Genomic DNA, 23,173 nt, shown 5'->3' on the forward strand with positions numbered 1-23,173 from the left:
GCAGTTGTCAATAGAAAAGAAGGTACCTTGTTGAAATAGTTGTTGTAGATGCTTCATGTGTCTGTATTCTGTTGATGTAATTACCTATATTTTCTTTTTATGCAGAGATGACCACCCTGGGAATGTATTGACTTCAATGCAAACAATCATGGAGGTTCTCTTGGAAGAAAGTGAGGATGTACCAGAGAACCTGTTACTTATTTTGTTGTCTATTTTAGGCCGAGATAAGGAGGTAAGATCTCTTCCCATTCGTGCTCAATGTTTAATAATCGAGTGCCTTGTGCTTGTAAGTAATGAATTTGGTTTTTCTGCTAGGATGTAACTCTGGCTGCGAGGAGGCTTGCTATGAATGTGATAGGGAATTGTGCTGCAAAACTGGAACCTAGCATAAAACAGTTTCTTGTGTCGTCGATGTCAGGAGACAGCAGACCCCTAAAGTGTGAGATTAATTATCATCGTGTACTTTATGACATCTATCGCTGTGCTCCTCAAATCTTATCAGGAGTTGTTCCATATCTTACTGGAGAGCTACTGGTAATCAATCTCAGTTGCTTTTCTGTATCTATCTTTCCTGTATGATTAAGAAACTTTAGATTGCGGTTTCACATATGACATTTGGTGGAAGAGAGAGAGCTAATTTCTGTGTTTATTCTTGAATCATCCCAATCTCAAAATATATAGAGAATGGAAGTATGCACAATATCGTTGACTATGTTTTTCTTTATGGGTATAAGGACATGATGTCATGCATCTAGGATCTTTATTGTCCTGTGGTTTGCGACTAGGCATCCATTTTAGAGTTTCTTTTTTATCTGTTCACTATCTGCATATACTCTCTTTTGGGGGCCCAAATTGGTGATTTTGATGAATTTGCAAAATTGTGATAGTCTTAACTACCATAGTTGGATATGTTGGTTGATCAGTTTACCTGACATCAACAGAGCGATCAGTTGGACATTCGTCTGAAAGCAGTGGGTTTAGTAGGTGACCTCTTTGCTCTTCCGGGATCTACTATTTCTGAAGCATTCAAGCCTGTCTTTTTGGAGTTCCTAAAAAGGCTGACTGATAGAGTGGTGGAAGTCAGAATGTCTGTCCTTGAGTATGTCAAGATTTGTCTTCTGGAGAATCCTTTCAGGGCTGAAGCTCATCAAATGATCTGTAAGGAATTTAGTACCGACATTCCAATACATATTCAAAGTTCTTCAACTAATGATGTGAATCAATTTCCAGATGCTCTCTCTGACCGGTTGTTGGACTATGATGAGAATGTTCGTAAACAAGTTGTTTCTGTGGTTTGCGATGTAGCATGTCATGCCCTCACATCCATACCAGTTGAGACTGTCAAACTGGTCTCAGAACGCCTTCGGGACAAATCTGTATGTACCTATCCAGTGACGGTACCTCTTTCTCATTATTAATTCTTGGTATCTACTTTGCTTGTGTTCTCATAGCTTTTGCTGCAACCATCCAGCTTCTGGTGAAAAGGTATGCCATGGAGAGGTTAGCTGACATATATAGAGTATCTTGCATGAAGCGGTCTAGTGATTCAACGAAGGATGATGAATATGATTGGATTGTTGGCAAGATTTTGAGATGCTTTTATGATAAAGATTTCAGGTAACATAATGAATTTTTTGGTTGCAGTGATTTGGTTAACTAGTCCTGGATGGAAATATACTTAAAAACCAAATAACATTTTCGAACAAATAACCAGTACGATCACTACTCCAACTCGAGGCAGTTTTGTACCGTAAACTTATGACGCTAAGAAGCCCCTCAAAAGATAAATTGATTTTCCAAGAAAGTGGTATCTTCAGAACCTAGTAAAGAAGAAGTCAGAGTATTGACTACCAAATGAGTGGTGCCTAAGATGCTTTAACATTCTTGACTTGTGATTTCTCGCACACCATTTTAAAAGCCTTGCTCTCTTTTTGCAGATCTGATGCAATTGAACCTATCATATCTCTATCCTTGTTCCCAGTTGATTTTTCTGTCAAAGATAAGGTGGCAAATTGGGTTAGAATCTTCTCTGGGTTTGACAAGGTCGAGGTAAAGGCTCTTGAGAAGATCCTAGAGCAGAAGCAAAGGTTAGAGTGGTTGTTTTGACATGTGGATTTTTTGTATTTTGTTTGTAGGTGGATTATATTGCTTTCCAACTACATGATCTGGTAACTGCTTTGTTACATATTTACTACTTTGGTGCAGGTTACAACAAGAGATGCAGAAGTACCTTTCCCTCAGACAATTGTCTCAGGTTTCCTCAAGGAGTTATACATATATCAATTTTTGGCCACTGGGTTTCTTGCTGTATCTTTTGATGAAAATATTAGGTCTTTGTCCATGTGCAGGAAGGTGATGGTGCTGAGATCGAAAAGAAAGTAATGTTTTGCTGCCGTGTTATGTCTCGCTGTTTTACTGATCCTGCAAAGGCGGAGGAGAGTTTTCAGATTCTTGACCAGTTAAAAGATTCCAACATTTGGAAAATATTGATGCAACTTCTTAATCCGGACACCAGCTCTGTTCAAGCTAGTAATTTAAGGGTGGGACATAAAACCAATGTTGAAATCATTCTACTTAACTTATTTCCTTTCTTTTGGAGTGTAACTTCAAAATGCTTGCAAAATCATATATGATAATTTGACAGATTTTGTGAACCTCAATGCAGGATGATTTGCTGAAAATCCTGGGTCACAAGCATCGACTGTCCGAGTTTCTGAGCCTTCTTTCTTTGAAATGCTCTTATCTACTTTTTGACAAGGATCATGTTAAAGAAATCCTTCTGGAGGCTGGAGTAAAGAAATCTACTGGAAACACAGACTTAATTTTATCCTGCATGACTATTCTTGTGGTAGGAGATTTGCTTTTTACATTACTTCTGCATACATATATTGATGATACAAGTGTAGTGATATCTTTATTTTATATTTCCCTTGATGTCCGTTTGACTATTTTATAGTGGATTAATGGATCTTATATGCATGTTTAAACCGGACTAGGATCATTGCTGTCAAACCATGAATAGCTGACTGAAATGAATATTTGTGCACGAGATGCATTTAGATGGAAAGCCATACTGATGAACTAAAATGGTTTTACATGGAAGACTTGATGACACTAGTTTTGTACTATGATTTTATGCTTGAAACAAATGAGCTTGACTATCCTGCCAGTCTCTTTTATTCCATGGAATGTTCTTGGGCAAAATGTGATTTCTATCCTCGATTCACCCATACAGTACTGGAGAATTGCTTGCTATTTATATCACGTGACCTGCAATAGTGAAATTCATTTTTTTATGTGTTATATGGTGCTCTCAGATTCTTGCACGATTTTGTCCTTTGCTGCTTGGGGGAATTGAAGAAGATTTGGTACCTCTTCTTGAGGATGATAATGAAATAATAAAGGAAGGTACTTTGCATATTCTTGCGAAGGCAGGGGGAACTATCCGAGAACAACTGGGTGTTTCATCAAGGTAGACTGTCAACAAATCTGTTAACTTTCTTAATTATTCTTCTTCGTCTTTTCGGTCATTTTTTGCTGGAATGCAATCCTTTTGCTTATAGATCGTTGGACCTTATTCTTGAGCGCATATGCATCGAGGGTAGCCGAAGGCAGGCTAAGTATGCTGTTCATGCCCTGGCATCGATCACCAAAGATGATGGTCTGATGTCACTATCTGTTCTTTACAAGGTTTCTCTGTGCTTTTTCTTCTATTTCTTTATCCATTATCACGTCTCGCTATAGTTTGTACTTTCTGATTTGTGTTCTTCAGTTTATTTATATTTTTGTCCTCTTTTCTTATGGTGAAATTTGATAATTCAGAGCTCCTCTTTCTTTTCTTTCTTTTTTCTTTCCTCTAAAATATTTCTAAATGAGTAGAGGCTGGTTGATCTGCTTGAAGAGAAGTCCCGTTTGCCAGCTGTACTACAATCTCTGGGATGCATAGCCCAAGCTGCTATGCCAGTCTTTGAAACAAGAGAAAGTGAGGTTGAAAAGTTCATCAAGGCAAATATACTGGAGCTTGGACATGTATGCCTTTATCAATGCAAAGATTTTTGTGATCCATAATTTCTTTGGTTGTTATGAAATTATTATAAAACATGCTTCACTTACAGATTGCAGGAGAAAAAGCAACTGGTTGTTGGGATGATAGAAGTGAACTTTGTTCTTTAAAGGTCTTTCTGCTAGCATATACTCATCCTCATCACTTAAATAGTTCTCCTCTTGGAAAAGCTTTATGCATTAAATGAGCATCAGAATTTGACCTGCAGATTTTTGGCATTAAAGCTTTAGTCAAGAGCTATTTACCCGTCAAGGATGCTCACCTTCGTTCTGGAATTGATGGCATAATTGAAATCCTGAAGAATATACTCTTGTTCGGTGATATCTCAAGGGAGACTAAATCAAGGTCATTTAGACAGTACAATACCAGAGGTTTTCTTTGAAGAGGTTACAGTTATGAAATTTTTCTTCATTCTGGTACTGATATGGTGTCTTTTTCATGTTTCAGTTTAGTTGATAAAGCTCATTTGAAACTTGCTGCGGCAAAAGCTATTCTTCGCCTATCAAAGCACTGGGAGCACAAACTTCCTGTTGATGTTCTTTACCTTGCATTGAGAACTTCAGAGGTACAGTTTTCTTGGCTATAAGTACATGGTTGTTTGTTGGATGAATTTCCTAATGCTATTACCAACAAAGCAGAACACCATATAGTTGTAGCTCCCTGACCCTTGGATATGTAGGACAACTTTCCTGAGGTAAACAAACTATTTCTGGACAAGGTTCATCAATATGTAAGGGACCGGATTTTAGACCCAAAGTATGCATGTGCCTTCTTGCTTGATATTTCATCAGAGTCGGATTTGGAAGAGGTATGTGCTACATCAGTGTTTATTATATTCGTTCTTTTGGTTTGGGGAGTGTACTTATACCACATCAGTTACTTGCTAAATGTCTATTAAATGATACGAATACATATTCTTCTGACCTGTTTGGCAGAATAAACGCTATTTGAATGACATCATCCAGATGTGTCGGCAAGGGAGGGGACGCCATATCTCATTGCAGACTGATGCAATGTCTCCACCACTTTATCCAGAATACATTCTCCCATACGTGGTTCATGCACTTGCTCATCATCCGTCATTTCCTAATATTGATGAATGCAAAGATGTCAAAAGATTTGAACCTATATACAGGTACTTTGAATTGACACTTGTAAATTTTAATGATAGCATGAACTCAGAAAAAGCTAATAGAGAACACAGAAAGCACGCGGAGTCAGGCAAATTTCGACATGTCCATTTTATCTTGATGCCCAAAACATCCGCAAATAGCTTGCTAAGGAAGTTCATTTTCATTAGTTTCTAAGATGCTAGTCCTTTTTGGTTTGAACCACTTGTTTTTTGTAAGTGTATTATGCGGTCTTTGAATTTGTTTTGCTGAAATTGGATTGGCTACTGAAATATGGGACAATATATCTGAAATTACTGCAGCAATGATTATACTGAAGTTAATGGCGCATCTATAACGCGAAATATGATGCCATTTCTGAAATTTCTTATTGTGGTTAACATGTGTGCAGGAATTTTACATAGAATTTACATATACTTCAAGTCACTTGCTCTTGCTTGTTGTGGATGAGCGTAAGTGCACCCTGTGCACGGATTCACTTTTTTGCATTTTTTTTTAACTATTGGGTCTTTCAAAGAAAGGAATCGTGGGTAGATTCTTATGGAAAAGCATGAGACAGCTAATAGGAGGGTTGTTGACAGAGGCTTGATGATTTAAGTTTATCTTGGCTATTGAGTTATTCATCTTATGGGAGCAACATAACCAGCCTGGACTAAGAAACCCTATAAATATTGTTTCTTGAACTAAATGGTTTGAGTGAATGAAACATCCTTTTTGATTGGCAGCCAAGTTTAGATGAAAAACTGAAAAAGTGGAAGTTCTATATAACTTTACACTATTGCCTTTAAAAGTAGTGTTTTGGAGTTAATGGTGTCAAATTGCTACTTAAAATGAGATGTTACAGCCGGAATAAAATTGGAGCCTAATTTTGAAACGACGTAAAAAGGAAACAAAATCTTGCATTTTGGACGGGTGGGTATATATGATTTGTTTATTTAACATGTTTTTGAATTCTCTGGGTTAAGAAATGGGGACCATTTAATCTACTGTGGACAAACTTTTTACACAAGAACCATCTTCATTTTTCGCAAGTATCTTTCTTTTAAGGAGATCAATCTGTTTTCTAATGTGAGTGCACTTGTTATGACTTATGCAAGTTTGTGTAGACTTCTTTCCTTCTTTATCTTATGAGATGCATCTCTCCAGCAATTGATTAAATTTAGTGTGGTTTTAGAACATCCATTGTACCTTCAAATGCTGTGGCAGTAACTGCCAGTTCCTATAAATTGTTGTAGGACAAGATGTTGCATGTTTCTAATACTGTATGATAGTGAGTGAACTTCTTTCTTTGGTATCCAGTTGATGTATATGCATCTGTTGCAGGCAGTTGTATCTATTCCTGTCTCTGCTGGTGCATGGTGATGCAGATGGCAAATCTGATGTCAGTAGCAAGGACAAGGAGAGCGTGTTACTTTTGAATTCATTTTTGCAATGTATCAAGCACTCCGAGGATGCTTTTGATGCAGCTAAGTCCAAGGTATGATATTAAGTCCCGTTAGGTGGATCTTTTTATCTGTTTGACAAGGCAGAAAAACTGTCCGCCCACACAGAAAAACCGAGAAAAGAACTGGATATCTTGTCAGCAAAAATGGAATGCTAAATGTGAATTTATTGATATGGTTATTGTAGTTAAATGCCATATATTATATCGAAATCATATATTGCAGAACTTGTATGCTCTGTGTGACCTTGGTATGCCGATTATTAAGCGGTTAGCTCCAAAGCAAGATGATCTTCAAGATTCTAGTGTGTCTGTGATCCTACCTCCTGTGCTTTACAAACCACTTGAGAAGAAAGAGGAAAATGACTCTCTGGTATGTATAATCAGACTCCCTTTATGCAAATCTTGTTCTGTATTGATGCGAATATAACTGACAAGTGAATAGTTTCTACTCTCAAACTCAATTTTTTACATACAACATCTGTTTCAGAGGCAGGCCACATTCAAGTGAAAGAATATTTTTGGCATTTCTCTCTATTTAATGGGCCGCAGTTGGTATTCAGCTGTGTGTTATATTTAGAAGTTGATGTATGACCAATTCACAAAGGCCTATGATAAAAGCCAAAGCTCTAAACCTAAAGCCTGATTTGTTTTACCAAGAGTAAACCAAATATGGTTGTTTATGTAAGATTGACTGCTCCTCTGTGGAAATACGCAAATGAAATAATCAGTTTGAACTTTTCCCCTTGTGTCTAAGGCATGCAGATTGCAGACTGCCTTTGAATCTGTGCTTGCTTTGTAGATTTCATTTCAGCTCTTACTTTTATCAATACATCCAGTACAGTAAAAACTACCCTCAGCTTAAACTCGTCCATCTAAGCGTTGACCTAGGTTACCAGACATGTTTGTTCATTCTTCAATTCTAGGTGCTCCGCCATTGTTCTCCACCCTGGCCATGAGGTCCTTATTTTCTCAAAATTGAGCACATTTTGCAATCATCTATTAGCAGTAGACTAGTTTCAATATGCTTTGATGTTTGATTCTTTCTGATCAGAATATGGACACTGGGTTAAAGTTGCTAGTATGTTACTATGTTTAGACCATCTATGATTATCTAAAGTGTCATAGAAAGTTTGACCTAAATTTAATCATCTCATTATCAGGATCATGGTTCTTTCAAGATTTCATGGCTCCTTCCAACACTTCTTTTCATTTTACAAATGAGTGAAATACAAAGGCCTATCTCTAACTTGTAACAATGTAGCTTTACTGTGATCCATGATGTCCATGCTTGATTGCACACCTTCTGACACTAGGTTGGTGAAGTGAAGACATGGCTAGCAGATGCGGGTGTCGTGGCCCACTTTGAATCACTTCAACTGGAAGCTAATGGAATTGTAAGACTTTAAAATCATTCCACCTAGTGGCATGAGGAATTCTGTTTGTGCTTTGGCTTTGTAAGGTAATTTAATTGTATGCTACATTGTCAACTTTAGGTTCATTCAGTAATTTCAGAGGATGATGTCATGAAGGACAGTGAAACAGAGGGCAGTGAGATGCCACTAGGAAAGTTGATGAAACGTCTGAAAGCGAAGGCAGCAAAGGCAAAAAAAGAGGTGAAGTATGAGCCTGCACAGGCTGGCGTGGCAAATGAAAGTGATTTTATCTTGAAAATGGTGAAGGAAATAAATACTGATAGTTTGGTTGCAAACACCAAGTTTGAGTCAAGTAATGGGCATGGATGTGCTCGCAGAAAGAGGAGAAGTGGCGATGAATGTGAGAAGAGGAATATGCTGTCTAGTGAATCAACTGATGTTCCTGTCCCAAAACGTAGAAGGACGCCATCTGGTCAAGCCCACAGGTCTCCCCCAGCAGTTAGTTCAAAGGATTCTAAGAGGCCCACTAATGTGAATCAGGAGAATATTAACAATGACTCTGACAAAACGGATGAGAAGCCTCAGACTAGTTCAGAAGATCAATGTATGCAAGAAAAAACTGCTGAATCCCCAGAGTTCAAATTGCTATCTTCACGTTTTAGGAAGAAATCAAGCTCCTCGTCTAAGCAGAAAGGTAAACGTTCTGGCAGAGATCACGATGTGGTACTCAATAACTCACCAGAAGCTAAGGTATGCTTTTCAACCAATGAAACTTATGGGAGATATGATGCTTCAAGATTATTGATGTGCCTTTCACCTTCTCTTATTATGTGAAGAAGCCTAAGAAAGTCCGGAATACTGAAAGCCCACGCTCAATAACTTCTTCCAAGTTGGGATCTATGAAGAAGCAAAGGCCAGAAAGTGTCATGGGAATAGGAAAGGTTAGCATCTCGTGCCTCTGATTTCTTGTGAAATGTTCCGAGATTGAGATTGTGAATGCAGACACGCTAAATAGCAAACTTGAATGGCTACTAATAATGTTTTGCCAATGCTTCCGAACTGAAGTAGGATATGCATGGGATTGCAATGTGACATACCGACTTGTATGCCACTGTGAGAAGTGAGAAGCATGGTAAAACCACAAAACAATGGCACCTTTTCAAATTTGATCATTTCTTTGATCTGTCATGCGGTTTGTGCCATAGTTTAACAGTGTGAACATAGAACCTGAATATCGGGGTTTCTTCATCACATCCACTATTTCAGATACAATAAATCTGTAACTTTACAGGATTCATTAGTTAATCTCCCTGGAAAATCCCTTTTCAAATTATTTTTGCAACTTTACTTAGTTTCATTTTTTCTCATTTTCCCCTTTCTGAACTAAAGGTTCCAAATTTTCTGTTTTGCTAAATCTTATTCAGTTCTCTTCATTTTTCTGTCATTAGTGCACAACCAAAGACAACAGGAGTTCCGAAGAAGACTTAATTGGTTGCAGAATAAAAGTTTGGTGGCCCATGGATAAGCAGTAAGTGCTTCTTGATTTGGTCTGTATGCTATATCTTGATGTGAAGACTGAATTAGGGAAATATAAATGGGAATGCCAAAATGTAGAATGTTATTGTTATTGCAGGCATCAATGCTCTCTTCCATGTTGTCTACCTTTGATACATTTTCTCATTATGACTCTTCATTTCAACTCTCTTTTTTGATACTTTGATCTACACAAAATTTTCACAGAAAGTTGTCAAATTTCAAGAAATGTGAATAAATGAGTGGATTTATATCATTCTTTCGCCCGTTTAGTTTCGAGTAGATACTGCCATATGTTCTGTTACAGTCATTCATTTTCATACCAATAGCACACACTTCTCATAGACTACACTAAAGATTTTGGATAATTCCATAGAATAATGGTGACAGTATGTTGTACCTGTCTTTCACACAGGTACTATGAAGGTGTTGTGAAGTCATTCGACACCCAGAAAAAGAAGCATGTGGTATGCTGCATTTTAAGAATCTTATTTCCTTGCATCCTTCTATGGAATTCTTAACCAATTTTCTTGATTTTTCTCTTATATTAATCAACTTGTTCAAAGATATTATATGATGATGGAGATGTGGAAGTCCTTCGATTAGAAAGGGAGCGCTGGGAGCTCGTTGACAATGGTCTGGAGGCCAAGGTTTTGTACTCTCTAAGTTTTTCTTCTCCTATTAGGATTGTTTTCAATTGTTGCTTCCTGTCAACAATTTTCAGTATCAGATCTAACGAGTAATTCTGGGCCATTGCAGCGATCTGGTTCATCCAAGGGCCTTCCTCCTAAAGGAGGGTATGATCTCCTTCATTTAACCTGCATCTACATTAACATATCTTGTAATTCTCATAGGCATCACCATATTGTTTTTGCTGTTGTCAGAGGCTAATACTCGGATGCTAACTCATTTGATTGCTTCCAGATCATCTGGGCAGAGAAGGAAATCAAGCGGAGGCCGCAAACAAGATAAAAAATTGGAAGAGAAGTAGGTTTTTGCAACTCTAGTTATTCAGATAGTTACATATTTGTTTGTAATTAGCTTTATATAATTGAATTTATTTGCAGATCTCTTTCATCTGAAGTAAGAAAAAGAACAGCAGGGAAAAGTCCAAAACAAAGGCCAAAAGTCATGTTAAAGAGTAAATCCTTTAGGGAAAGTGGTGGAAGCCCACATGATGCACACCCTGAGTTTACCTCCTCAGTTGATGATTCAGACTCAGGTGAAGGATCAATACTAGTTTTTATCTCCAGAATTTGGGCAAAAACAAATTGCAATTTTCTAGGCTAAATTCTTCAAACAGGCCTGTAATCAAGCGCTACGGCTTGTGATTTTCTGCTGACTTTTCTTCTGTATGACATGGTGATACAGAGAACCAAAGGACCGGGAAGAGTTTTGCTGAGGAGGAGCTAACTGACAAGGACCAGAAACAAGAGCAAGATGTTGAGAAGGGATTGAGTGATGCAGAAGAGCCCAAAGATGATGAAAAAGATTCCGAAGATACTGAGAGTGACAATCTTCGCGGATCTCCACATGATGCTCATGGATCTGATAATGAAGCAATTTCTTCTTCAGATAAGAAGCAGCCAAATAAGATCAATGAAGAATCTGCGGATGAAGCGGACAGCTTGCACAGCCACGCCACAGCGTCAGAGAAGATTGACAAGAAGACTTCTGCTTCTGATTCTTCAGAGACCGAGCTTTCAGACAACGAACCTCTGGTACTCAACGCCAGCCATATGCATTTGGAGTGTTTACGAAGAACAGTTTAACACTGACTAACCCTTTCTTCCTCAAAATGCAGAGTATGTGGAAGCAGCGCTCTGGAAAAAAGTAAGGCCATGCAAATAGTTGCCCAGCTGCTGCACATTGGTGGCTGTGCTGGAGCATGCGAAATTAGTTGCACTTCTAAATAGCTTACAGTTAATATTTAAGACATAACACGATTTAACTGCTGATCTAAATAAATTTGCATGCGATTGCCCTGCTGTAGATTATGACACACCGTAGAAGTTACAGGAGAAGACGATTCATTCCTACAGGATAAAAGACTGTGCCTTTATTCATATTTGATTCTCTTGTATGTGCAAGATCTTCTGTACAGCTACAAATTGTATGTACCTGCTATTTGCAGAGTTCCTGATTTTTATGTAGATTTCTAAATTATCAAACGTTATTTGGTCTATTTTCAAATGGTTTTGTGAGGGAACATACATCAGCCTGCCATAATGATTGAAATTAAATTAAATTAAATTTTTGGGTGTGTTAACCTAAAATTAAATTAAACATTATTCTAATTCTTGTTCCATACTGTCTTATCTTTCTCTACAGTATAAGCGTGGCAATCAAATTAAGGGTTAATTATTTATTTATTACAAAAAAATTATATTAATATAATTTATTATAATATATTAATATTAATATGACAAGTCATGGTTTGAGAATAAAAAATAATATTTTTTTATAAAAAAGCCCAAGTCGCAATTTGTAATTGTGACTTGGTGTCGTGATATTCTCATAGTCTTAAAAACAATAGAAGAGGTATCCTATTTCTCTTGTTAAAAATAGCTGTAACAAATATGGGGGAAACTAAAAATCAATAGTAATAGATTATACGTACATGAACTATAAAGTTATGATAAATTATAAAATACCACAAAACTCAAACAGCATGCATGTATCATGTATTCCCATCCAACATAGTTTTATTTCAACAAATAAACAAGCAATAAGTTGGGTGAAAAAGCTGAAAATTCGGAGTGGGAACTTAAACGAGAGCGCGGTAGTCGGCCTTCCACAGGCGATGATTGCCAATTTTTACTTGCATTTGGATAACATATTCATCGTATTTGAATTCCATTGTGATGACTTGAGATTTCTCTGTCTCTTTCGCTCACACATATATCGGATGAACACAGATTTTTGTGCACAAATAGCGTGCAATTCTTTTCATCGTCATCATCTCATCTGTTGTCTGTTTATTAATGAAAGGGAAATAGGATCAAGAATCCGACAAAGAACCAACATATTTCCATTCCTTTTCCTTTGATTGCTTCTCCATGAACATTTGAGGTACGTATGATTCTATTCCTTTCATTTCAATATCTTCAACAATGTTTGGTTTTACTTTTAATCATGTTTGACACCTTTGATATATTCAACAACTGTTCGAAAGTTCCCAATTACTTCTGGGAAATGATACAGGTTGCATGTTCTATAATCGTGTATAGGTTGCAAACATGTGTATTGACAGGAGATGGTGTTGGGAATGTTGCTTCAAATGTGGATTGCTTTAGAATTTCACGAATTTCTTCCATGTTTATCCAGTTTGTTGAAGAGACGAAAAGATGTTTGGTTTTAGCGTAAGAACGTGGCCTAATGGCTTTGGATCTCCGAGGTCTACCGGTTCTCCAACTGTTGCTGGTTCTCCAGCGCCTGTTGAATCTCCTAAATCCACAAATTCTCCAAGAACGGACGTTGGAGAGATAGACACTAGAGCGCCCTTTGAGTCGGTCAAGGCTGCTGTGAGTTTGTTTGGTGAAGTTGGCTCCCCCAGAGCACGGCCTGTCACAAAAAAGACAAAAGCCGAAGAGGTTTATATACTTCCTACTATGTAGATGCAAATAACGTTGTTTCTTGGTAATATTTCTAATTATCTGATGATTGTGAGTTGATTTTTACTTATCTGCAGCAAAGACTTCTAGAGAAGGAGACACAGCATCACATGGTTCTAAAGGAACTTGAGTACTACAAAGATCAGCTCAGAATTACGGAAAGTGCAAAGGCTCAGGCTTTACGGGACCTGCAGAAGGCTAATAGAACGCTGCAAGAACTCACAAACAAGCTCGAAGCTCTTAGTGAATCCAAGCAAGCAGCAATCAAAGCTACAGAAGCTGCAAAGAGTAGAGCGAAAGAACTGGAAGAGCAGCAGTCCCTCAAAGCTCAACTGGGGAGCGAAGCGTGGAAGCTGGATGTCGACACAGAAAGGGAACGTTACAAGACCTCTGCAGGAGAACTTAGTGCTTGTAAACAAGAGCTAACGAATCTAAGGCAGGATTTTGATGCAGCCTTAGAAGCAAAATTGACGGCATTTCATGAAGCAGAAGATGCCCGACAAGCAGCCAAAACGAATCAGGAGAGGCAAAGCCAACTCGCGAAAGAAGTTGCTATGCTGCGAGATACGCTTGATCAGGTGAAGCATGCCTCTCTTCAGGCCCAAGAAGAGCACTTGAAACTTATTGCAGAAAAGGAGGTTCATTTACTGGTTCATAAGTCGGCTAAGGAAGTAGCCGAAAAGGATATCACGCGTTTGAGAGAAGAATATGGTCCAGAAGAAAATCTGGAGGTGAAGCTTGAAGAAGCTACTGAGGCAATCAAGGTTGTGCAGGAGCAGCTGCACAATGTTCGTACTTCAGATTTTAATTCCTTACAAACAGTAATTTCTGAGTTGGAATGTGATAAGAAAACACTGCAAGAAGTTGTTGCAGAAGAAACATCACTCAGAAGTTCTGTGGATTCACTTAAACAACAGCTGGAGGAAGCGAAAAAGAAGCATTATGAATTTGAGACAAAGGCGTTGGAAGCGGAATCAACACTGAAGAAAATGCAGGCTGATCTACAGAATTGCAAGTCCGAGCTTGAGACAGCCATGTCCAGGAATGTTGTTCGTGATATGCAATCAAATCTAGATAAGTTACTAGCACAAGCTGAAAAGGATAGACGTGAAGCAGAAGGGATACAGAGGGATATTGAGTTATACAGGCAAGAAGCTGAAGCATTAACAGCTGCAGCCAAAGAAGCTGATGAAAAGCTGCAGATTGCACTGAAAGAAGTTGAAGCGGCTAAAGTTGCAGAGAAGCTGGCTGATGATCAAATTCATAATTCTCCAAGAACTGATGCTGCTGACCTTAAAGGTCAAGGATCGGCTAGAAGGATCAGATTGTCTGTTGAGGAGTTTGAGGCGATGAAACAGAAGATCGAGGCATGTAAAAATCAGGCTGATGAAAAAGTAGCAGCTCTAATGGCACACGTCCAAACTATAAATGCAAGTGAGGATCAAGTGCTGCAGAAAGTGGAGGGGATTTTGAAAGAGAGTGATGATATACAATCAGAAATTGAGGATGCTCTAAAGAGAGCAGAGATGGCAGAGGCTGCAAAAGAAGTAGTGGAGGGCGAACTCCAGAAATGGAGTGAGAAAGCAGAGAATGAAATCGGAGAACCATCGTATGTTTCTGAAGAAAAATCTTAGTGTTCACACCAAGAAACAAAGGATACTCTTATTGTAAAGATGGCTGTCTCATTGACTGTAGATATTCATGAAAGAAATTGTAAGCTCAATTAACTTTTGTATGTTCTGGAGTAGATTAGATAGTTTACCGAAACACAAAGACAAAGCAACTGGGAAAACGGGGCAATAGTCAAGTTAGAAGAGATGCTTGTCCATGAAAGAATTGAAGAATTACCCTCAAGACAGAAATTATACAGGTCTCCACGGAAAACAGTAAAGTATGTAACAACTCAAAGAATTTAGAATTTCACCTTGACATAGAAAAAAGTACAGCACAAGATATTTTCTTTACAACTTAAGTTAACAAGAAGATTCATACATGCAATTACAGACATTATCTGTGGCATTTCTCCATGATGTACATTACTAATGTGAGATATCTTTTGATAGAGTTATATAGAATAACTAGCTAGAATAGTTAGAATGCTAAGAACGAGAGATTCGGGTAAGATGTAATTTTGAACCTGAAAGACAGACGTGATGAATCCTCTAGCCCATGTTGTTACGGATTTGCAGGCCCTTCAGTGATTCTGGACAATATCAAGATCCTTGAATTTCTCCAACTCAGATTCTAATGTCTTGGCTATATCTTCTTCATCAGCATCCTCAGGCAAAGATACATGTACCGACCCCTGTTTTACTGGTGCAGCAGGTTTACTAATGAAGAATTGCTGCTGAGTGTAATTGTAAAGTTGCTGGTGAAAGGGATGGTCCAAGGAAAAGCAATTCTCAACAGAGTCCAAGTGATTGGAAGAGCCGGTTGACCTCTTACGGCAGAAATGGGGAAGGGAGGAATAATCCATTATCTGCACCCAAACACAAATAATTTTTCTTTAAAGCTTTTACTTGCCAAAGAAATATCTTAACTGTGAACATGGAAAGTGTTATTTCACTGACTTCATGAAGGAGAGGAGCTCGTCCCTTAGGTTCCAGATTAAGTTTGTGCCATGTAATAAATTTAGTTTCTTAATACAATGTGCCGTAAAAGTATTATAACCATGAAATTACCTTCAATAGATCATCCTGTCCACAGCCAGACAATACATCAATTTTCCTTCTTGTCCTCTCCTGTAGAAGTGGTTTCACAACCTGATAATAGCACAAAGGTTATGATTGTTGCGTCCGTTGAAAACTAAAAAGAGCAAAATTCACATATCAGGGAATTTAAAGCTACGGACTAACACCAGGGGACAAAAATGTGGAACAAACCTTCCAACAAGCAGAAAAGACATATGGGGCATTCACAATGTAATAAGTTTGTGTCTTCTCGGGGTAGTTGAGATCATCGATTGAAGAAATAATAGTCATGAGCTGCAGAAGAACAAAACATGAGTGCCATATGCCCATATATGTTGAGAATAATAAACAAAGAATTCTAATAGATTTCTTCAATCACCCTGGAAAGGAGAATTACAGTCAAATAAACTAGAAATCTCTTATTCCTGAGTGGTGATGTACCTTTATCTGGTTTAATGCTGAGAACTTCAAGCCAGTCATGTCTAGAACCTTGATACATTTGCTAACATGCTTCCCGTACTTTTTTGTAGCAGCAGGCTAAAAACATCAAGTTGAGTTAATCAAATGTTAAAAAAAAATGAAAACATAGAGATAAAGCACGAGAGTGCTCACCAAAATCACACGATCCCGATATTCATTGATCTGAATGTGGGATTGCACATAATAATGAACCTATGATGAAGGCAGATGTAGTCAAAGTGAATAAAGTAAGAACAGAAAGCTATTAAGCAAATTGTGGGGACCTCTGTGATCTGTAAAAGCTTGATGTTTAGACATGAAAGTTGCATAGTTAAACCTCTTGAAACTGAAAATAATAATTAGTAATAATAAGACTTACAGATGCTTTGTCAAATGTGCTCAGACCCACTCCAACAGCAAAGACAGGGAGGCCCTGTTGGAAAATGTCTCCATTATTAGTAAGAGCGTGGAATCCCAAAGAAAGAGGAAAATGCTAATCTGATTTGTTAGCATCTATTGAACCTGTTCCTGTTTCATCAAAAAGCTCACCTCATATGAGTAACCCGACAATCCTATAAGCTGTGAATCACGTATGGCTCTGTATAGTTCTTCAGGAATGATGGGTTTCTGCAGTTAAAAGAATAGCAGTAGAATCAGAAGTTGAGTACTGGCAGAAATTCTTATCCCAGAAAAGTACTTACTGCTAGCATATCATCAATGTCATTTTGCACTCTCCAGTTCAAACAATCAACCAACTGAAATATCACACAGTGAGCAATTCATGAGTTCAGAATTCAGCAAATATGTTTCATTCACATATTAAATGGTGACTTTTTTGCCTGACCATCTTGTGAGCTTTTGTAACATTTCCTTCTCTCGCCTTCAGAAAACGCGTCAAAGTTTCATGAGGATATCCTTGATGTACATTCTGCAAATTGATTGCAAATGATAAGGATTTCTCACACTATGAAAAAGGGTCAGAAATCTATGCAACTACAGCTGTGTTGAGATAGAGTTCCTCAAAATTTATAAGGAGGATCCAGTAAATCCCTGAAAATAATGAATCTGAAAACTGGAGGGTTTTTAACATAAGAGAGTCCGAAGATGGTTTTTATGTCAGACACGGACAGGACACACTATTCCTTCTCTTCATATTATTACTTTTATTCAGGATATCAAAGAGCAGATAGGTATGGACGCACCAAGATCCAGAAGTTGAATTCCTAAATGCATAAGTAGGACATTGATTTCTCACCCCTTTTCATTCAAGAAATGGGTTGTGCTCATCGAAATTCAAAGACAGAAAAATATAACATCATCAATGAAAAGTGAAGTTGATTGACAGTTAACATTCAGAGGATGAAGGCACACGGTTCAAACATTGAGATGATATAATTCAGATACACAACAGAGAATGCATATTACAGAAATTAAACAGTCCCAAAAGAGAAATTCTTGAATTTCCTGACTAGAGTTGATAAGCAGAACCAAAATTCGAAAAGAAGAAAAATAATTTCTAAACAGATACAAACCTGGAATGTCCTTTTAAGTGATTCATCAACTGCACACAGTTCACCAAGAAAATCATAAAGATCAGAACAAAATTATGAGTAATGGGTACATAAAAGAAAGAGATCAACATGAGCAGACCTTCCTCCATTAACGCTTCAAACTGATTGATGGATTCTTGGGGAACCACAGCCATTTCTTCTTCTTAGTACAACAAAAGCTTTCAACAATAACTTAGCACTAAATCTTATTCAACTTTCACTTGCATATATAATACAATTCTTTTTCTTTTTACTCTGTTGGTTAAAGGGAATGCAGAGCAAGAAAGAACAACAGCAAGAGAGAGAGAGAGATAGAGAGAAACAAAGAAAGATTCCACTTTTATTTTTAAGGAAAAAAGAGAAAGCTAATGGGGTCAAGATTCAAGAAAGGCAACCCCTCTACCTTCTCTTATCCTTTCCTCTATTCTCTCTTCTTCAGACACAAACAAAAACAAACACAAAAAAGAAAAGAACCCTTTGGAAATGCTGATGATTCCTCACTCTTTTGAAATCCTAAGACAGACAAAAAATATGTGAATTCTTGATTTCCTTACACAGAAATGGCTATGGATTGCTCAAGATCAGTCAGAGAAAAGATGCTGACAGAGAATTTAGCACCCCCCCCCCCACACCACCAAAGTTGACTTTAAGTCAGGATCAACAGAATTTAAATAAAATAATGACAAGGGAAATTTTGACTCTAAGCCCAGAATCTGTGAGGATATGTATATACTGTATACATAACAGTTTCATAGATAACATTATAGTGCAAAGTTGAAAAGAGACGGCAGTAAAACAGAATGAAGGCCACCCATTGATTCAATAAGATACTTTATATAAGTATCAACAAAATAATATTCAATTTTATACCTTTTCTTAAAATATATTTTTCATTAGAAAAAAGGTTTTGTATTTCCTATTATTTGCACATTAGTTATATAATATTTTCTTGAAATATATACGACATTGGCAAAAAAAAACATTAAATTTAACGTATAGTATACCATTTATTAAATACGAGCATTTAAAAATAATCGGCTCTGACTGAAAGTATATATTTTGACTAAAAAAATACTTTAAAATATCCTTATTTAATATAACCGCCTATTCAGTTATTTGGTCATGTCGATAATTCTACTAATGTATTTATAATTAAAATATTTTTAAAATTTGATAAACTATTATTTATTTTAATTAATTAAATTAAATATAATAAAATTTTAAATCATCTGTAGGGTTCTTGCATCAAACAAAAGGATGACACTATATCCTAGTCAGCATGATCAGGCCTCCATACAATTATTATTTTTTATTCTTAAAACCAAAATAAATAATTAGTTGAAATGACACATCTGGTCGGTCTATGATAGCAACCCAAATATTTACCTTTTTTTTTTAAAAAAAAAAGAAAAAAGAAAAAAGAAAAAATCTAAAGAAATATAATATATTAAAAGATATTATTAATCATAATAAAAAAAAAAGAATTTGTTAAGCATTTAGCCCTGGCCCATAAATTATACAGCTCCAAGCCCTTAATTTACAAAGCCCAATGTCTTAGGTGAATACATAAGGCTGGGCCCAAAATTGACTGGTTCAAGTGGGCTACTGAGAGTCTGAGTCCATATCTTATTGTAGGTATTTAATCTATTTTTAATCGTAGTATATTGTTTCTTTATTTTATTTTTTTTGAATTTATTGATTAATTTAAAAAAATTAATATCCTCGTGCATATACGAAGATCGTCTTTGTTTAATTAGAAGAAATCTCGTCATATTAATGCATCAATCTAATTATACCATCTTGATACATCAGAACAAGCCGTAAAATGTTCAAGCAGTAACCCTCCAACCACTCAGTTAAATCTGATTAAGGGTTGCACCCGAACGAAAACATTTGAATTTTAGGAATAATTTGAAGTAAAAATTCTAAATAACTCTAAAAAATAATTTAAAACGAACGTTCAAATATCGAAATCCAATAAATATATTATTATAAATTTAAAATTCATAGGTCAAAAACCCATGTATGGAAACACAAAACAACAACAAAGAAAAACTGAACAGTTCATGCCACATCAAATTCATACATTCGTTTATCTTATAGTTTTCTTACAAACTCATAAGATCATCTTCATAGTATGATCGAACGTTGTTAATCCTACACGTGATCTCGTATACGTTGAGCTTAGACTACTTCTCTACGGTCCAAGATACCCCCCTACGTATTCGCATATTCCTTAATAATTGATTAATATAAAATTCCAATTACAGTTAATTCTAGTTAATAATTTCTTGCAGTGATCATGTGATTACGATATGTCTCAATAATTTAATTAAAGCATACAACGTCATCAGTTTCCGAACCTTTCACATAGTTCTTTCTAATCAAATGCATTCAGTCATTACTCAAATAAATTAACACAATAATTTAATGTAATTAATTAAGTATAGTCACATTTAATCCAAAGAAACATTTTTTTTTCTATACCTGATAAGGGAAGTTATATAATTATCAGAATACCCCTATATTTTTTATCATTTTTTCATGTATTCTAGGACTGAGCGCGTGGGACCCATGACGCAGGTACAGCAGCAGCGGCAACAGGTTCTTACAGAGGGGTGACGTGGCTCGTCCTCATTAGAGCCACGTGTCGCCTAAGCAAAGGGTACCGTACAAGTATAAATAGCCTCATTTATGATTATTCAAACACGTTTTCACCACTTCATTTTACCGTCATATTTGTGATCTCATTCGATCTCGTTACTATATTTTCGACCCCACCTTTTTTAACTTAAGCATCGGAGGGCCATCGCCGAGGGCTTCTCGGCTAGTCTTACGTTTGCTGTGTTCTCAAGATCCACAACAGGTAACTCGAAAGAGGGAATCAACGACCTCAATCCAGCGATCCGACATAGCGATTCAATCCGAAAATCCTGATTTCGCGCGACCTACATCAATACCAAAATTTTTAAATTTTTTTTGAATAATTTATACTTGATTATTATGATAAATTAAATTGACTCCCTAAGGATAAATTAAATTGACTCCCTAAGGGTATCAATTATTATGGTCAGGATATAATTTTAAAATTACAAATTATTTAGAAGATAAGAATTACATTTTATTCACCGACGCAATTCAATGCTGGTCTCGTCGCCAACTCAGTCAATAATTGTTGGCCAAAGGATCCATTTCTTTGGCAATTTTAGTTTGAATTGATTTTGTTTGTATTAAAATTAATTATATAATAAGTGTAATTTATAATTATTATATAATTTAAGAAGACTGATTAACATATGATAAGTATATGATTGGTCTGATTTGATTCAAAATTAATTTGAATAAAAAGGTTTTCATTTTTCCAGAGAGAAAATTTAATTGAAAAATTCTAATTAGATCTAAATTTATTATATGATAATTACAATATATTTATTTTGTAATCAATATATAATTAAAAAATAAAAATAAATAACGGGTGCATCACACTTTAATTAATTAATTCGACCAGATTAAAAAAATTCCAATTTATAGAATGAGGGAGAGAATCAGAGTCGATGTTAGCCCTTTTCTTCCATCAATTTTCTCGCCACGTTCCAAGGATGTTCTTGTCCCACTTGTTCAAAACCTAGAAATAAAATCCCAAGAAAAGTTCCATCCTCATCATCAAGAAAAGCGCAGTTGAGATCATTAATTTTGATCCTTGTCCCGTGGGAAATGGCGGCGAACCTGACAATCGGTTCCTTGGACGGGAATTCTGGCCGGGAGGTTCCGCAGCTGAGAGCTCACTATCATGACGGGCGGTGGGAGAATTTCAATGGCGGAGGTGGGTTGAGGGAGATTCAAGAAGCTCAGTTAATTTCGGTGTTTGATCTTGGGAACAACAATGGAGGTTGTACTAGTGGTAGTTATCATCTGAGTACTATCAGAGAAGAAGTAGAGGAAAGCGTGTTTTCGTTTGATTTCCAGGAGAGAGGGGAAGATGTGGTGTATGTGGCGGTGGGCGGGAACAAGCAGACAAGCATGGATGCCTTGATCTGGACTCTCAACCATGCTGTCCTTAACCCTTCTTCTACTCTTGTGTTTCTCATTCGCGTCTTCCCAGAGACCAAGTTTATTCCCTCCCCCTGTAAATCTCTCTCTCTCTCTCTCTCTCTCTCAACAGTCAACACAGCTGCTGTGTGTTGTGTATTAATATTTGTTGTAATGGCAGTGGGAATGTTACCAGTAAGTCAAGTGAACCCTGAGCAGAAGGAGATTTACATGGCCCAAGAAAGACGGAAGAGGAGAGAGTTTCTACGCAAGTTCTTGATCGTCTGTTCTGCTTCCCAGGTATTATTAATTAATTCAACACTTGCAAAAGATATGTATACACACAATCAAAGACTCTGATGCATTCTTGTGATGATCATGATTGTATTATCATCAAAGATTAAAGCGGACACCATAGTCATAGAAAGTGACACGGAAGCAAAAGCTATACTCGACCTCATTCCCATTCTCAACATAAGAAAGCTGGTCTTAGGTGCCACCAAGTCCACCGTCAGGTAAAATTTCCCACTTTTGAGATATATACCCAAGAATTCTTACCCGAATCTCGAATTCATTTTGGGTTAGAATTTCTCGATACACACACACACATATATATATATATATATATGTAAATCTTGTTTCTCATGGGTTTTTTTTTGTTTTAGGAGGATATTGAGGTCAAGTAGGAAAGGCAACGGGGTGGCTGATGAGATAGTGCAGAATGCACCTGAGTTCTGTGAGGTTAAGATTATATGTGAAGGAAAGGAGATGTCCGAGGTGATGGCGGAGTCTCGTTCCTCCTCCTCCACTCTCTCACTCCGGATAACTCATCAGACTGCTCCAGGATCAGCCCAAGACCAAGAACATGTGGACGAGTCGTATTCTTGTGGGTGTTTTAATTTCGTTTTGATTGATCAGTTGCAAAGTCAAGAGCACAAGCGGGGATAGCTCAGTTGGGAGAGCGTCAGACTGAAGATCTGAAGGTCGCGTGTTCGATCCACGCTCACCGCAATCATTTTTGTATTTACTGCCACTGTAAAACTATGTAGAGCAGTATGTACGGTTAGGATTCGATCTCTTAGTAAATGATTTCTGGGTTTTGTAGATCAACTGGTGTAAACATTATAGGCTAATTCATAAAAACATTGGACTAGCTAGGTTTCTGTTGATTTGCTCTGTACCATATTTTTATGTTCTTGCATCCGTACATTGGTAAGTTTCGCAGTAATCCACGGCGTACTTGAAACATAAACTTTGTAGGAATTATAAATACATCAGGAGACAGACC

At 37.0% G+C, this 23,173-nt stretch overlaps 4 protein-coding genes and 1 non-coding gene across 7 annotated transcripts in view; 4 read left to right on the forward strand and 1 right to left on the reverse strand.

Annotated features, from left to right (window-relative positions):
* Positions 1 to 11,728, forward strand: part of LOC105168055 (sister chromatid cohesion protein PDS5 homolog B) — a 14,589-nt gene extending 2,861 nt beyond the window's left edge. Inside the window, exons 4-33 of one of the 2 annotated variants that reach the window (XM_011087970.2) lie at positions 106 to 232; positions 316 to 534; positions 942 to 1,158; positions 1,231 to 1,376; positions 1,472 to 1,617; positions 1,938 to 2,087; positions 2,206 to 2,254; positions 2,349 to 2,540; positions 2,666 to 2,848; positions 3,318 to 3,472; positions 3,564 to 3,690; positions 3,880 to 4,029; positions 4,116 to 4,175; positions 4,272 to 4,408; positions 4,511 to 4,628; positions 4,743 to 4,871; positions 4,999 to 5,198; positions 6,517 to 6,670; positions 6,861 to 7,007; positions 7,951 to 8,031; positions 8,131 to 8,760; positions 8,850 to 8,951; positions 9,459 to 9,538; positions 9,959 to 10,010; positions 10,110 to 10,193; positions 10,303 to 10,340; positions 10,468 to 10,530; positions 10,611 to 10,765; positions 10,915 to 11,264; positions 11,348 to 11,728. In XM_011087970.2, coding sequence (XP_011086272.1) covers positions 106 to 232; positions 316 to 534; positions 942 to 1,158; positions 1,231 to 1,376; positions 1,472 to 1,617; positions 1,938 to 2,087; positions 2,206 to 2,254; positions 2,349 to 2,540; positions 2,666 to 2,848; positions 3,318 to 3,472; positions 3,564 to 3,690; positions 3,880 to 4,029; positions 4,116 to 4,175; positions 4,272 to 4,408; positions 4,511 to 4,628; positions 4,743 to 4,871; positions 4,999 to 5,198; positions 6,517 to 6,670; positions 6,861 to 7,007; positions 7,951 to 8,031; positions 8,131 to 8,760; positions 8,850 to 8,951; positions 9,459 to 9,538; positions 9,959 to 10,010; positions 10,110 to 10,193; positions 10,303 to 10,340; positions 10,468 to 10,530; positions 10,611 to 10,765; positions 10,915 to 11,264; positions 11,348 to 11,380 — 4,474 coding nt within the window. In that variant the 3' untranslated portion in view covers positions 11,381 to 11,728. Of the gene's footprint in view, positions 1 to 105; positions 233 to 315; positions 535 to 941; positions 1,159 to 1,230; positions 1,377 to 1,471; positions 1,618 to 1,937; positions 2,088 to 2,205; positions 2,255 to 2,348; positions 2,541 to 2,665; positions 2,849 to 3,317; positions 3,473 to 3,563; positions 3,691 to 3,879; positions 4,030 to 4,115; positions 4,176 to 4,271; positions 4,409 to 4,510; positions 4,629 to 4,742; positions 4,872 to 4,998; positions 5,199 to 6,516; positions 6,671 to 6,860; positions 7,008 to 7,950; positions 8,032 to 8,130; positions 8,761 to 8,846; positions 8,952 to 9,458; positions 9,539 to 9,958; positions 10,011 to 10,109; positions 10,194 to 10,302; positions 10,341 to 10,467; positions 10,531 to 10,610; positions 10,766 to 10,914; positions 11,265 to 11,347 lie in introns of both variants that reach the window. The other variant, XM_011087969.2, reaches the window with a different exon arrangement.
* Positions 12,280 to 14,892, forward strand: LOC105168057 (WEB family protein At1g12150-like). Its single transcript, XM_011087975.2, has 3 exons — positions 12,280 to 12,615; positions 12,871 to 13,136; positions 13,235 to 14,892. The coding sequence occupies exons 2-3, from the start codon at positions 12,891 to 12,893 to the stop codon at positions 14,789 to 14,791; spliced, it is 1,803 nt and encodes a 600-aa protein (XP_011086277.1). The 5' UTR covers positions 12,280 to 12,615; positions 12,871 to 12,890; the 3' UTR covers positions 14,792 to 14,892.
* LOC105168056 (phosphatidylinositol/phosphatidylcholine transfer protein SFH2) lies at positions 12,972 to 18,481 on the reverse strand. Of its 2 annotated transcripts, XR_848306.2 has the most exons (12): positions 17,957 to 18,481; positions 17,839 to 17,867; positions 17,151 to 17,234; positions 17,008 to 17,061; positions 16,856 to 16,933; positions 16,686 to 16,739; positions 16,460 to 16,519; positions 16,289 to 16,384; positions 16,040 to 16,141; positions 15,839 to 15,919; positions 15,295 to 15,636; positions 12,972 to 13,107 (listed from the first exon to the last, which is right to left on the reverse strand). XR_848306.2 is itself a non-coding variant. In XM_011087973.2 (11 exons), exons 1-11 carry the CDS (start codon positions 18,009 to 18,011, stop codon positions 15,352 to 15,354), a joined length of 978 nt encoding a protein of 325 aa, XP_011086275.1. In that variant the 5' UTR covers positions 18,012 to 18,481; the 3' UTR covers positions 15,054 to 15,351. The 2 variants fall into 2 exon arrangements, 1 of the variants encoding a protein (XP_011086275.1); XM_011087973.2 differs by lacking the exon at positions 12,972 to 13,107 and having other exon boundaries at positions 15,054 to 15,636.
* LOC105168059 lies at positions 21,405 to 23,101 on the forward strand. Its single transcript, XM_011087980.2, has 4 exons — positions 21,405 to 21,982; positions 22,067 to 22,185; positions 22,285 to 22,400; positions 22,551 to 23,101. The coding sequence occupies exons 1-4, from the start codon at positions 21,571 to 21,573 to the stop codon at positions 22,831 to 22,833; spliced, it is 930 nt and encodes a 309-aa protein (XP_011086282.1). The 5' UTR covers positions 21,405 to 21,570; the 3' UTR covers positions 22,834 to 23,101.
* Positions 22,824 to 22,896, forward strand: TRNAF-GAA. Its single transcript has one exon. It is a non-coding gene; the product is annotated as a tRNA-Phe (tRNA).

The sequence above is a fragment of the Sesamum indicum genome, linkage group LG8, assembly GCF_000512975.1.
Source record: "Sesamum indicum cultivar Zhongzhi No. 13 linkage group LG8, S_indicum_v1.0, whole genome shotgun sequence".
Lineage (NCBI taxonomy): Eukaryota > Viridiplantae > Streptophyta > Magnoliopsida > Lamiales > Pedaliaceae > Sesamum > Sesamum indicum.

What these genes read in the sequence shown, in the direction of transcription:
- LOC105168057 (XM_011087975.2), top strand. Translation starts at nt 12,891, where the DNA reads ATGTTTGGTTTTAGCGTAAGAACGTGGCCTAATGGCTTTGGATCTCCG. An exon ending in AAAAGACAAAAGCCGAAGAG is followed by an intron (nt 13,137 to 13,234) that starts GTTTATATACTT and finishes ACTTATCTGCAG; the next exon opens with CAAAGACTTCTAGAGAAGGA.
- LOC105168056 (XM_011087973.2), bottom strand. Translation starts at nt 18,011, where the DNA reads ATGGCTGTGGTTCCCCAAGAATCCATCAATCAGTTTGAAGCGTTAATG. An exon ending in TGAAGCGTTAATGGAGGAAG is followed by an intron (nt 17,868 to 17,956) that starts GTCTGCTCATGT and finishes AACTGTGTGCAG; the next exon opens with TTGATGAATCACTTAAAAGG. An exon ending in CACTTAAAAGGACATTCCAG is followed by an intron (nt 17,235 to 17,838) that starts GTTTGTATCTGT and finishes ATCAATTTGCAG; the next exon opens with AATGTACATCAAGGATATCC.
- LOC105168059 (XM_011087980.2), top strand. Translation starts at nt 21,571, where the DNA reads ATGGCGGCGAACCTGACAATCGGTTCCTTGGACGGGAATTCTGGCCGG. An exon ending in CAAGTTTATTCCCTCCCCCT is followed by an intron (nt 21,983 to 22,066) that starts GTAAATCTCTCT and finishes TTGTAATGGCAG; the next exon opens with TGGGAATGTTACCAGTAAGT. An exon ending in TCGTCTGTTCTGCTTCCCAG is followed by an intron (nt 22,186 to 22,284) that starts GTATTATTAATT and finishes TTATCATCAAAG; the next exon opens with ATTAAAGCGGACACCATAGT.